General features: G+C 38.9%; 1 protein-coding gene across 1 annotated transcript in view; it reads right to left on the bottom strand.

Annotated features, from left to right (window-relative positions):
• Positions 1-12,500, bottom strand: part of abhd12 (abhydrolase domain containing 12, lysophospholipase) — a 40,721-nt gene that overhangs the window by 19,144 nt on the left and 9,077 nt on the right. The window contains exons 2-10 of the mRNA XM_017433685.3: positions 11,150-11,271; positions 7,302-7,407; positions 5,365-5,515; positions 4,364-4,409; positions 3,426-3,558; positions 3,231-3,268; positions 2,870-2,949; positions 2,700-2,782; positions 1,612-1,690 (exon numbers count right to left, since the gene is read on the bottom strand). Of these exons, the coding sequence (XP_017289174.1) occupies positions 1,612-1,690; positions 2,700-2,782; positions 2,870-2,949; positions 3,231-3,268; positions 3,426-3,558; positions 4,364-4,409; positions 5,365-5,515; positions 7,302-7,407; positions 11,150-11,271 (838 nt within the window). The remainder of the gene's footprint in view (positions 1-1,611; positions 1,691-2,699; positions 2,783-2,869; positions 2,950-3,230; positions 3,269-3,425; positions 3,559-4,363; positions 4,410-5,364; positions 5,516-7,301; positions 7,408-11,149; positions 11,272-12,500) is intronic.

The raw sequence follows: 12,500 nt of genomic DNA, 5'->3' as shown, positions 1-12,500 counted from the left end.
GCTCAAGACGAGAGATTAAGATATTGTGATCAACAGTGTCAAATGCAGCGGACAAATCTAAAAGCACTAGAACAACAAACTTTCCAGAGTCTGTTGACAAGAATATATCATTAGAAACTCTAAGAAGTACACTCTCTGTACTGTGGAGGGCTTTGAACCCAGATTGAAACGGCTCAGTGATACCATTGCCCTCTAAAAAGGTAACAACTGGTTGTAAACAACCTTCTCTAGTATTTTAGAAACAAATGGGAGATTAGAAATAGGCCTGAAATTGGAGCAAAGAGAGGGGTCAAGACCTATTTTTTTTAAGTACAGGACGTACAAATGCATGTTTAAAAACCCCAGGTACTATACCTGAAGAAAGACTAGTATTGATAATCTGAAGCACATTTGGCCCAATAGTAGCAAGTACCTCTGTAAACAAGCGAGGTGGGATAGAATCTGCTGGGAAGCTAGAGGGCCTCATGTGGCCAACTGTGTCCTCAAGAAAAGAGAAAGACACCGGCTCGAACTGATCAAAAATAGACGAGCAGTGCAAAGGGATAGAAGGGTCGTAGGAAGGCTGAGAGATACAAGCTCTAGTTGACAAAATTTTATCAGTGAAGAAGTTAAGGAAACTTTCACAGATTTCTGTGGAGGAGTCAAAACCAAGAAACTTGGGAGCATGGAGAACAGTATCTATGGTTTTGAACAGAACACTGGGATTATTACAATTAGAAGCAATTATCCCTGAGAGATATTTGTTTTTCTCAGCTATTATATATCTAAAATAGGGTTAGTCTGAAATGTATTGAATCATACAAAGTCCTGACAGAATTTTTGATTGAATTGCCCACTATTGTATGTCAATCCTAACATATGAATCCCCTTGGGTTGTACATTTTATTCATTTATTTATTTTTCTTATCAATACCTTAATTCATCTTCAAAATACTATGCCTCTACTGTGCCCTTTTCAAAGTTATTGATTGTAATTGCCTTACTTGTTTTGTATTTTCTTGTTTGTGTTTACTTTGTTTAAATAAAGTGTTCAAAAAAAAAAAGAAAGCCGCTGCCGTAAAGCATGTCGCAAACCCACACGTAAAGCAGCATCATGTCGCAAAACTGAGATTCTTCGCAAAATAGTTATTATTCGCAAAATAGTTATTTTTTCTTATTATTTATCACTTATAAAAACTGAATGTATGCAAAGTGACAACACTAATACATTCGTTGTAGCCTACGTTATGAAATATTTACATGAATCATTGATACAATTATGATAGAAACGACGGAAACAATAGAGACGATAGAAACGATAGAGACGATAGAAGAAAATATATCACGATAGACACTTTTCTATCGTCGCCACGATACGTATTGTTATATCGCCCAGCACTATTTAGAAATATAATTGAATTAAAATTTCTTTAGTTAATAAAAGGTGAGAGTTTCTCTGAAAAAAAAAAAAAAAAATCCCAAAAGGTTTTCAACATTTTACCCATTCCCTTCCTGCTCAGAACCGAACCACGTTGGACTCGGTTGTCTTCAGTTGTCTTCAGTTCTCAGGTCCGTCTGGGACCTGGAAAACCAGACCAAGTCTCTGCGGTTCTGTAAAGTTTGGACTCATACCTTTTTTCCAAGATGGAAAGGAACCACGGTGTCGTCCTCGGCATGCAGAATCAGAACCGGACAGGAGATGTGGTTCACACTGAAAACAGACAGACCGGGTCATACAGAACCGCAGTTCCTCTAAGGTCCAACAGGCGGTGCTGTCAGAGAACCCCAGCAGGAAAACTGGGCCCAGTTCTGGGGGTTTTTTCAGTAGGAGGTTTAACAAACTCTGAGTTTATCCATAAACTCCGAGTTAACTCACTCTGAGAGGAGAAACTCCAGGTTTTCAGTTACAGAAAGGCTGATAAAGGTTAAATAACTCTGAGTATCAGAGCATCAGTCTGATTAAACATGAACACCTGATGTTAGACAGCTGCTTCAGGAGGTCAGAGGTCGGTACAAACTTAGGTCAGTCTGTTACCATGGTGACAGACTGATCAGAACCAGCAGCTCAGAGACTCTGAGGGGCAGAAAACTGATCAGAACTTTTCAGAACCCTCCAGACTAAACTTTCAGGAGCCTGAAGTTTCTGTGAAAACAGGTTTTTTTGCGGAGTTTTCAGAAGCAGAAAAGGAACTCTGAGCTGAAAACTGGGCTTAGATTGTTTTGGTGATAAATCTTTGAAAAAGCGCTTGAAAAAAATAATTTGATTTGCTACAGCAAAGATCAGTTTATGACGAGCTGAAGTCCTGAAATGTACAAAAGACAAAGTGTTCATCATAAAATTTGTTCTTAAGTTCTTATATTTGTATTGCGTCTGAACAATTTCCATTCTAACGCTTCTCTTCAACAGAAATATTTTTTAAAAATTACGAGCTGTAAAAATAATTTATCCAAAATTGTAGCTTTAAATATTTAAACTCAAATTTCTGCTTTTATTTAAAAAATGTCTGAGTTCAGCACATATCACTGTATCCTGAAACTGAATAAAAATAAAGGAATATTTTGATTTGTCTGTTTAATGTCCTTTAATTTGTTTATGTGTACTCTTCCACGAACAGGAAGTAGATCTGACAATTATTTACATTTACTCTTCTAGAAACAGGAAGTAGATCGTAAACATTTGTTCATGTGACTGGTGCTCAGTCAAATCTGAGCATACTTACTTCTCATCACTGGTGAAGCGGATGTCATTGGCGCTGATGGCGTCCAAGAAAAACCAGTCGAAGCCCGGCAGGAACCGGTACACCTGAAACACAAAACGCAGATCCACTGAGGACACACCTGAAGGAGTGGAACTGTGTGAGGTGAGGGTGGGCGTGGCTTGTGTGGTTACCATGGAGAAGGGGTGACTCTTGGCCTCCTCTCTGATGTTGGTAAACGGAGACTCCAAGATCAGAGCGTCAGGAGGACTTCCTGCAGAAAAAACCCCACAGATGAAATCAGATTACTGTGGGTTTTTTTGCTATTAATGCTGTTGGCTCAGAAACAATTAAACTTCAAACTCAGTTTAGTTTATTTTAAATTAGTTTTCCCAGCAGTCATCAGGATCATTTTACACTCATGTCTGTGGCTCTGCAGTCAGAGCCTTCAGGTTCTGCTGGCTCTGGTTTCTACCAGCAGGGGGCAGCAGAGTTACACAGCTGTATCAGCAATCAGAGGTCAAATAGACTGTGCGCTGTGTGTGTGTTTCTAACCTTGGTCACACAGCCTTCGCACCAGGTTTGTGGCGACTCTGTAAAACAGAAAAATCTGAAACATCAGTGAGACTATCCTGTGTGAGTCGTGAGGAGCTTCACTTTGACACACAAAAACCCCACAAACAGTCAATAAATAAGTCAACTGTGTCTCTGTGTGTATTTTTGTTGTGTGTGTGTATGTGTGTTAGTTACCCAGTCCCCAGAGAGTGTCCCCAGATATAAAGCGGCAGAGATTTTTCTATCCTCTGTTTTAGCCAATCATACACGAAGAGAGCGTCTGATGTCATCGCTCCTTCTGAAGGAGATCCATCTGAATCTCCCCAACCTGAAAACACACACAAGTTTGTATTTCTGTTCTTATTAGGACATTGTATTACGACTGGGCTTTAGTTCACATAAAGCACACGTGTCAAACTCAAGGCCCGTGGGCCAGATCCGGCCCTCTGTAACATTTCATCCGGCCCCCAAGATAAAATTTAGATTTCATCAGGTCCGGCCCTCTAGTCTGGGACAGATCAAGTCTCTGATTCTTATTTTGTTTTTTTAAAAAAACTGAGCCTAATCAGTGATGTTTTCTCTTGACAGTGACTTAGAAGCCAACAATATATAATTTTAATTTTTCTATGATCAGGTTTTTATTAATGGCTTTTTAAAAAAATCTGTTTTAATGTTAAAAAATTCATTTAAAGGCTGAGTGAGGTGTAAGAAATGACTGCTAATGATGTGCTTTTTGAAGTTTGATCTATTTGTCTGTGTTCATTAAAATATATTTGCTCTAAATTCTGTATAATCTGTAACTGGGAAAAGGTCATTGATATTTCTATATGGATGATTTGACATAATACATCTAAAACCAAGGTTAATTTATGTAATTTTTAATAAATATTGATTGTGATTGGCCCTTGGCTAGGGCCAAATTTTTAATTTTGGCCCCCTTGCGTCACTGGGTTTGACACCCCTGACATAAAGCCTACCTGTTCTGATAAGGTAGGTGGTTGTACCAGACAATGTCCCAAAAAGGTAACAAAAACCAGGCACACACACATACACACACACACACACACACACACACACTCAACCCTGCAGCAGCCTCTCTCTGTGTTTCTTTGTCACCTGAAGCGAGTTCTCACCTCTGTAATCAAATGTCACCACGTGGTAACCCAACGAACTGAGGACCTGATGGAAGACAGGGAACAGGTCAGGTGGCTCCTCTCAGCCAATCAGGAGTCAGAAAATTACAGGAGGAAAATGCACAAGCTGCACAAAATGATTTTGCTCCTGTTTTCAAAAGAAAATAGTTTATTTTATCAACATTATTTTTTATTATATTGTCCGACTTAACTTAAAGAACAAAACTGATTGTTTTTGATCTAAAAATATCGGTTTATTTGTGAAAGAAGCTATTTTTAAACATCCAGTCTGAATGTGAAGCAAAGCAACATCAAAAATAAAATAAAATAACCCTCCAGTCTCAGGTAAACTGAAAAGTTTCAGACAAAATAACAAGAAATCCTGAAAAACAAAACAAACAACAAAAAAAACAAGTGTGAATTTAATCTTTTTGAGCAAATAGAAACTCCAGACCCTTTGAAAGCAGTTTCTGACCCTAAGTTAGATAGAAAACATTCAGGACAGTTAAAAAGTAAAACAAACCTGGGTAAAATAAGTCCAAAACAAATTAGCCTGCTAAATTATGATTTTTAACCAGAGAAAAAAAAAAGACTTCTTTTAATAAAAGATTTAAACTGATGTTAATAAAAGTTTCTAAGATCTTTAAAAAAAAGTTTATTTTTTCAGAACAGTTTATGGTAATAAATAAAGTTTCTTAAACATTTTTAAACTCTAGAACAAAGTTTGGGGAGTTTGAGTTTGTATTTCCAAAATGTTCATTTATTTCAATGCCTAGCATTTGATTTCATTAAGAAAAAATAAATTGTGGTTCTGCAAAAGAAATATTCCAGCAAAGAAAGAGGTTTCTAATAAAAAAAAAGTCAGATTAACAGAAACATTTTAATAAAACCTCCTCACACATAAATCAATAATCCTGATTGTTTCTGAACTGATCATCAGTTTTATGATATTAATAATCATCAATAATCTTGATTGATAACTGATCAGTTACAGTTCCCACCTTGTACAGCTGCACCCTGTGGTCTCCTCCTCTGGTCCCTGCGTTTCCATGGAGATACAGTATGATGGGGTGGGCGGAGGCAAACGTGGAGTCATACCAGTCACCTTCTTTCCCCTGAGCTGCTCTCCACATCTGAGCCGGAACCGTGTGCCTGGAACAAGACACGGGTGGCTGCTGTGACATGTAGTTTCACCGTGTTTACCTCTGACTGGATCACAAGGACACGATTGAATCAAACAGTACGAGCAGAACAAAGAATCAGAACCGAGCTGACACTAAGATTTCCTCTGTGAGCCAGAGGACACAACAGAAAACCTGCTGGATGCTCTTTAAGTGACACCATCTGCAGCTAGGCTGTCAGAGCTGCTACCTGGGTGGGTGGGGTTTGCGCTCTCTTTAGCGTGAAGCTCCTCCTATCACTTCTACACAGGTCAATAAGATAATAAGATATAAGATAATAAGATCTCATAAGCTCATGTTTTTATATGAGACATAGTAAACATAAGAAACGTTTCTAATAAGAAATGGTAAGATTTTTAGGAAAAATAAGGTAATTTTGAATTCAATGGCAGGAACACATCTCTTTAAAGTTGGGTCTGGGGAAACAGACGGCTGTAAAAGTAAGTGGTACAAATAAGAAACAATTAAACAGGTTAATTGGAAACAGGTCAGTAAGAGGACTGGTTATAAAAAGTGCAGTCTGAATCACTCAGAAGTAAAGATGGGCAGGAGTTGGCTTTTGTCGGCTCAGGTCACAATGCATTATGGTCTATTTCCACTGACACAACATCTGTACTCTGCTTTTACTGAACCATGTGACCAGTTTGCAGAGAGCTCTATAGTAGATGGAAAATTCGAGGTAAAATTTTGAACAGCAACACTAAATGGCTGCTTCAGTATATAGTGACTGAGTGAACACATCAAACAGCCCGAGTCTAAAAAGACCTGATCAGAATAAAGTTCTGTTTCTGCTCCATCAGGATCTTCTGATGGATCATAACAGACCTGGACTGAGAGCCAATCACCATAGCAATAACTGAAACTCTAAAAGCCATCCCATAATACCATCAGAGGTGAAGTTATAATCAGAGGTCTCTGATAAAATCCAAATCAAACAGGTGTTTTACATTTTATAACATAACAATAATAAATTAGTTCTGACTGATTTGTAAATGTGATGTTGTGAGCATGATTTTATTGTGTAATAATGCTGAATAAATAGACTGAATAAAATTAAATTAAAACAGAAGAAAAAGATGAGTAGAAAAACCAAAACAGATGCAAAGTGTGTCACCTAAATTAAACTTTACATCTAATATTTATTGTACTACTGAGAAGCAGTGATAAAATCTTTGTTTAAAGATCAGAAATATGAGGGAATCAGTCTGTGAGAGATTATGTTTTTAATAAAAACTTTACAGACCAGATCCAGGTTCAGGAACCAATTAAATTTTCCCTCTTTATTTTAGGAAAAACAAAACTATTAGAAACTATTTCCTTTATCTAATAAGAAATATATTAAATCAAACAGATTTATTATTACAGGTGTGGCCCAAATGGCTACAACTGAAGGAAGTGTGTGTGTGTATGTGTGTGTTGGTGGCCATGTATTTGATACATTGTGGGGACAATTTTCCTAACATATACTACCTTGTGAGGACCAACTGCTCCTTGTGGGGACCAAAGCCTGGTCCCCACGAGGAGAAATGATGTTTTTGGGTTAGGGGTTAGGTTTAGGACTAAGGTGTGAATTGAGTTTAGGTTTGGTTTAGGGTTAGGTATGTACTGGTAATGGTTAGGGTAAGGGTCAGGGTCAGGGTCAGGGTTAGGCTGTAGAAATGAATGGAAGTCAATGGAAAGTCCCTGCAAAGATAGAGAGACATAACATGTGGGTGTATGTGTGTGTTTGTATGTGTGTGTGTGTGTGTGTTTGGTACCAGACTCCGATCCTCAGGCCTGGCTCAGGTTCCAGGTAGAAGTTGTGTGTGTGGTTCAGACCCTGGTCGAGCGGTCGCTTCAGGTCGATAAAGTACGGCATTCTCACTGGGACAAAAAAAAAGCACACACAGGTCACATGACTGCTCACTCTGACTCTGATTGGTCAGAATGTGTCTGTCAAACTGTATTTTAACATCTACAACCCTCTGATCTGCCAGAGGTTCTGATCTGATTTAAAACTGGCTCTCGGAGAGCGCAAACCTCCGCAAAGGCCATAGGGCTATTAAAAATTGTAGGAATTGTAGGAATCAAAATTTGTTTTTAAGTATTAACAAACCAACGTTACTAAAAACATAACCTCCTCGGTGGAGGTAAGAAGTAAAAATAAAAGTTAAAAACAACTCAAACAGGTGGCTCAGAGCATAGTTAAAAGTTTTTAAAAGATGTTCCAGGATTTGGTTTGTGACCAGCGCCGGCTGATATTTATCTTGACCGTCCATAATTGGTAATCGGCCGGTCAACGCTCAAAAATCTGATATTTTTTCCCGTCAGTAAATGCACCACAGACATGCTGCAGCTCCACTTGTTAGGAAAGTTTATACTGCATGGAGAAAACAAAGTTAGCTCTATGGACTGTCTGTCGGATGTTTATGTATAAAATGAGGGGAAGAACAAAGGTTGTAGAGGCTGTTAGAAGGAAACAAAGTTTTCTACAGAGGAATTTTATCTGCTGTTTATCATGTGAGCTGACGGCCAGTTTTAGCAGGAGCTCAGAAAAAAAAGAGTGGATTACAGCTCTGATTGTTTTTTTGAGTTTTCAGCCTCTGTTGTGAACACCGGGGGATTAGAATCTGTTAGAGCAAACCTGGGCATTGTACGGCCCCAGGGCCGCATACGGCCCTTTGATTGACTCTGACCGGCCCGTGTAACGTTAATTGGAAATTACAAAATAAACATATTTTCTTATTTTACCTGATGCATGGACTGAAGCTGCATTGCTTTTATTTTGAAGTTGTTTTTTATTTATGTACATGATGACGCAAAACGTATATTGAGGCATGGGCGTGATTTGATCGTTGTCACTAGCAAGTCACAAGACGACTTTAGCCCTCAGAAATGTCTGCTCATGCTAAAAAAAGAAAGGTAGATGCCGAATGCAGGGTTTTCAACAAAAATTGGACTGCTAAGTATTTATTTACTGAAGTGAGAGGTAAAGCCGTGTTTAGTTTGCGGGGAGCAGATCGCCGTGTTTAAGGACTACAATTTGAGTCGGCACTACGAGACGAAACACGGGGAGAAATTCAAGAACGTGACTGATGCTGAAAGGGCGCGGACATCGGAAGCTTTGCTAGCTAAACTGCAAAAGCAGCAAGGCTTTTTTACCAAGCTTCACACATCCAGGGATGCAGCAACCAAGACCAGCTTTGTGATAGCTCACAAAATCGCTAAAACCAGTAAGCCATTCTCGGAGGGGGAGTTTATCAAAGAGTGCTTGGTGGACTCTGCAGTTTTAATATGCCCTGAAAAAAAAGAAGAATTTGAGAAAGTCCCGCTCTCCAGGCGAACCGTGACGAGAAGGGTCGAGGACATATCGTGCAATCTGGAGCTTCAGCTGCAACGTGAAGTGGCAAGTTTTGACTTTTTCTCCTTGGCTTTGGATGAAAGCTGTGATGTCCGTGACACAGCCCAGTTACTTGTATTTGTCCGCGGGATAACGCCGGACTTCAAGATTACGGAGGAGCTGGCAGCAATGCGGTCGATGAAAGGGACAACTACAGGGAGCGATCTCTTCATGGAGGTGAATGCGTGCATGGACACACTGGGACTGAAATGGGACAGACTGGCAGGTGTCACAACGGACGGTTGTCCAAATCTTACAGGGAAAAATGTGGGACTTTTAAAACGTATGCAAGATAAAGTGGCTGAAATCGACACAGATCAGGAATTAATTTTTTTGCATTGTATTATACACCAACATGTGTTGTGCAAGTCAGTGCTAAAAATGAACCATGTTATTAATGTTGTTACTAACATAGTAAACTTCATCAGGGCACGGACATTGAATCACAGACAGTTTGTCACACTTTTGGAGGACCATGAGTCTGAGCATAGTGACATCAGCTACCACACACCTGTCAGATGGCTCAGCCTGGGCAAAGTGCTAAAAAGAGTTTGGGACCTGAAAACAGAGATTCGAGAGTTTTGTGAGATGAAAGGCAAAGACATCCCAGAGCTCTCAGATGAGGACTGGATGGCAGATTTTGCATTTGCTGTTGATGTGACCGCACTGATGAATGACCTGAATACCAAACTGCAAGGCAGGGGCCTTTTTGTTCATGAAATGCACACCCTGGTGAAGGCTTTCATGAAAAAGATGCTGTTTCTTTCAAGCCAACTGGAGAGCAACAATCTCACTCACATGCAAACCCTGAAAGAAGTCACACCATCAGCCGATCACCTCCGCAGGTACTCATCCATGTTAGGAGCATTGCATTGTGAGTTTTCAAGGAGATTTGAAGATCTCAGAACAATCGAGGATGAAATGCACATGATTTCCTCTCCCTTTACCTGCGGTGTGGATAATGCACCCAGTGATGTTCAGCTGGAACTCATTGACCTGCAGTCTGATGCAGTACTGGCAGAGCTCTTTAAATCAGGATCTCTGCTGGATTTCTACTCTTCTCTCAAGGAGGAGAACTTTCCAAACATGAAGAGACATGCTCAGAAGATGTTGGTTCTCTTTGGCTCTACCTACATATGTGAACAAACATTTTCAATGATGAAGTTCACGAAATCCAGGTACAGATCATCTCTCACTGACGATCATCTGTCAGCTGTGCTTCGCATCTCCACCTCAGACATTCAACCTGATTTTGATGCACTCGTTAAAGCCCAGCAGAGACTAGATTTCTCTCACTGAACAAGAAAAAATAACTTAAAAATGTAAAAAGTTTTAAATGGTTGAGTTGTGCATGAATTTAATTGTATTGTGGTTATTTTTATTTGCATGTTTAGTGTGTTTTTATGATGCCGTTTTAGTGATTTATTGCCTTTCCCATTGTTTTGTGAAATTCGCTTGAATAAATTACATTTTTTGGAAGGCAACCTCATGTTTTCATTGCTTAATTATAACATATACTCTTACCAGCTTGTCAAAACAATGCTATTTGCTAATTTTTACAAAGAAGTACAGTTAATATTATGCAGAATTGAGATCAGCCTTTTGGCCGGCCCTCCACAATATTTTCTGTTTCTCATGTGGCCCCATGGAAAAAATAATTGCCCACCCCTGTGTTAGAGGCTAAACCATATTATAATCTGTGTTTACACTGACTCAGATGGCTGTTACTGTTAGCATTGCTAACGATGCTAATGATACGAATAAAAGATGTCAGCACAATGATCAGTTTGTTGCAAAGAAGAGCTGCTGATTATTTAAAATGAAGACATTATCAGACATATCTAATGTGCTGCAGTTTGTGAAAAAATACAAATGTTGAGCTATGATCTAATTTGAAAATCAGACGTACTGTAATTATTTTTCTGTTGAGTTTTATTGGAACAAATCCCTCTGTCTGATAATGTGGAGGTTATTTGTAGATTTCCAGAGACAGAATAAGAAAGAAAATAATATGTTAAAAGTCTCACTCACATACAGGGACAATTTAGAGTTAAAATCCACCCAGAAAGGTGTCAGATAAGAGGGGAACCTGACACGTTCTTGCTGTGAGGCCACAGCTCTAACCGCTGCTCTGCACCGCCTTCCAGACAGTTTCAAATTTAAGTCAGTAAAATAATATCGTTATAGTCTGAAGAAACTGATCCCGGATCAGTTTCAGAAACTCACCAAAGTTTAGGAAGATGAGTTTGGCCTGGATGGAGGGGAAGAGTTTCACAATGATGGGGATGGAGACGTAAATGAGCAGCAGAACCATCATGATCCTCTTCATCTTCCCCACCAGACCCAATCTGACGAGAAACACAAGAAACAAAAAGAAACTTCATCAGAACCAACCTGAGGAGAAACAATCAAACTGAATAAAAAACATTCCCAAACCTTAATGTGTCGAGGTTTGAATGACTGCAAAGCTCTTAAGGGTTTCACTCAGGTTCAACTAATCAAATCTCTCAGCTTTTAAACGTATCATCGTGTCATTTAATACAGGTTTCAGAGTGAGAGTGAAGCATCTTCTCCCAGAGTGGAGGTTTAGAAAACCCAGTCGACAGTGAAGTGTCACCGTTAACAGTGAGGATGAATAAAGTTCAGAATTTTCTGAATGCTTTGGTTTGATTGTTGTAGAGTTTTGCTTGAGATACAGATTCTGACATGACTCTGATGAACCAGGTTTAGATAATCAGGATTAAATATCCAGGCTTAAATGATCAGATTTAAACTACTGGGTTTAAATAACTGGGCTTAAACAATTCATGTTAAAAGTTTCAGGCCCAAATTGTCAAGTTTAAATGATCATGTTTAAATAATCAAATTTAAATTCTGACGTTTAATATTCAGGTTTATACTCAGTAATTACCAGGTTTAAATGTTCAGGTTTATTTCTTTGCGTTTTAACGATGAGGTTTCCAGCTGAAGCGTTCAGGTGATATCTGAGCCGATGAGAGTATGAGTGTGCTGTACACGGGACATAAATAATTCATGGAGTGAAAGTGAGAGTCAGCTGTTCTCAGACACAACGAGACAAAGACACGCAGAGGAGAAAACGTGACTTATTCCTGTTACTGAGCTGATAAAAATAACAATTATCCCTTATTCGGGTTTATTGCTAACAAGCCACAGCGTCAGATGTGGTTCAGTCGACTGTTATGTTTTAAATTCATGAGTATTAGCAAATTAAATAAATAAATACAACTAATTATCATAAAATTACTTTATATTTTGAAGCAAAGAATAATTTAAAAACAAGTTTTACAGACAAAAATCCTGGAGTCTGAAATTCAGATCAGGTTACTTCCTGGTTATCTGGTTTAACTAACCCTGTCATCTCTGTAAGTTAACCAGGTTATCTCACTCTGGATCTGTGGATGTTCATGTGAAATCAGAGGATTAATCAGAATGATGGATCAGAAGCTGCAAACAGAACAAGATGATGTGAGACTCTTTGAGTGTTTCTGCTGCAAACAGAGCAGGAAGGAGACCAGATCCAGGACCAAACTTCAGTGTAATCAGAGTGTGATTTAAA

Source organism: Kryptolebias marmoratus, linkage group LG22 (genome assembly GCF_001649575.2).
Source record: "Kryptolebias marmoratus isolate JLee-2015 linkage group LG22, ASM164957v2, whole genome shotgun sequence".
Taxonomy (NCBI): domain Eukaryota; kingdom Metazoa; phylum Chordata; class Actinopteri; order Cyprinodontiformes; family Rivulidae; genus Kryptolebias; species Kryptolebias marmoratus.
Note: the sequence above shows the minus strand (reverse complement) of the source record. Positions and strands in the feature narration are given on the sequence as shown.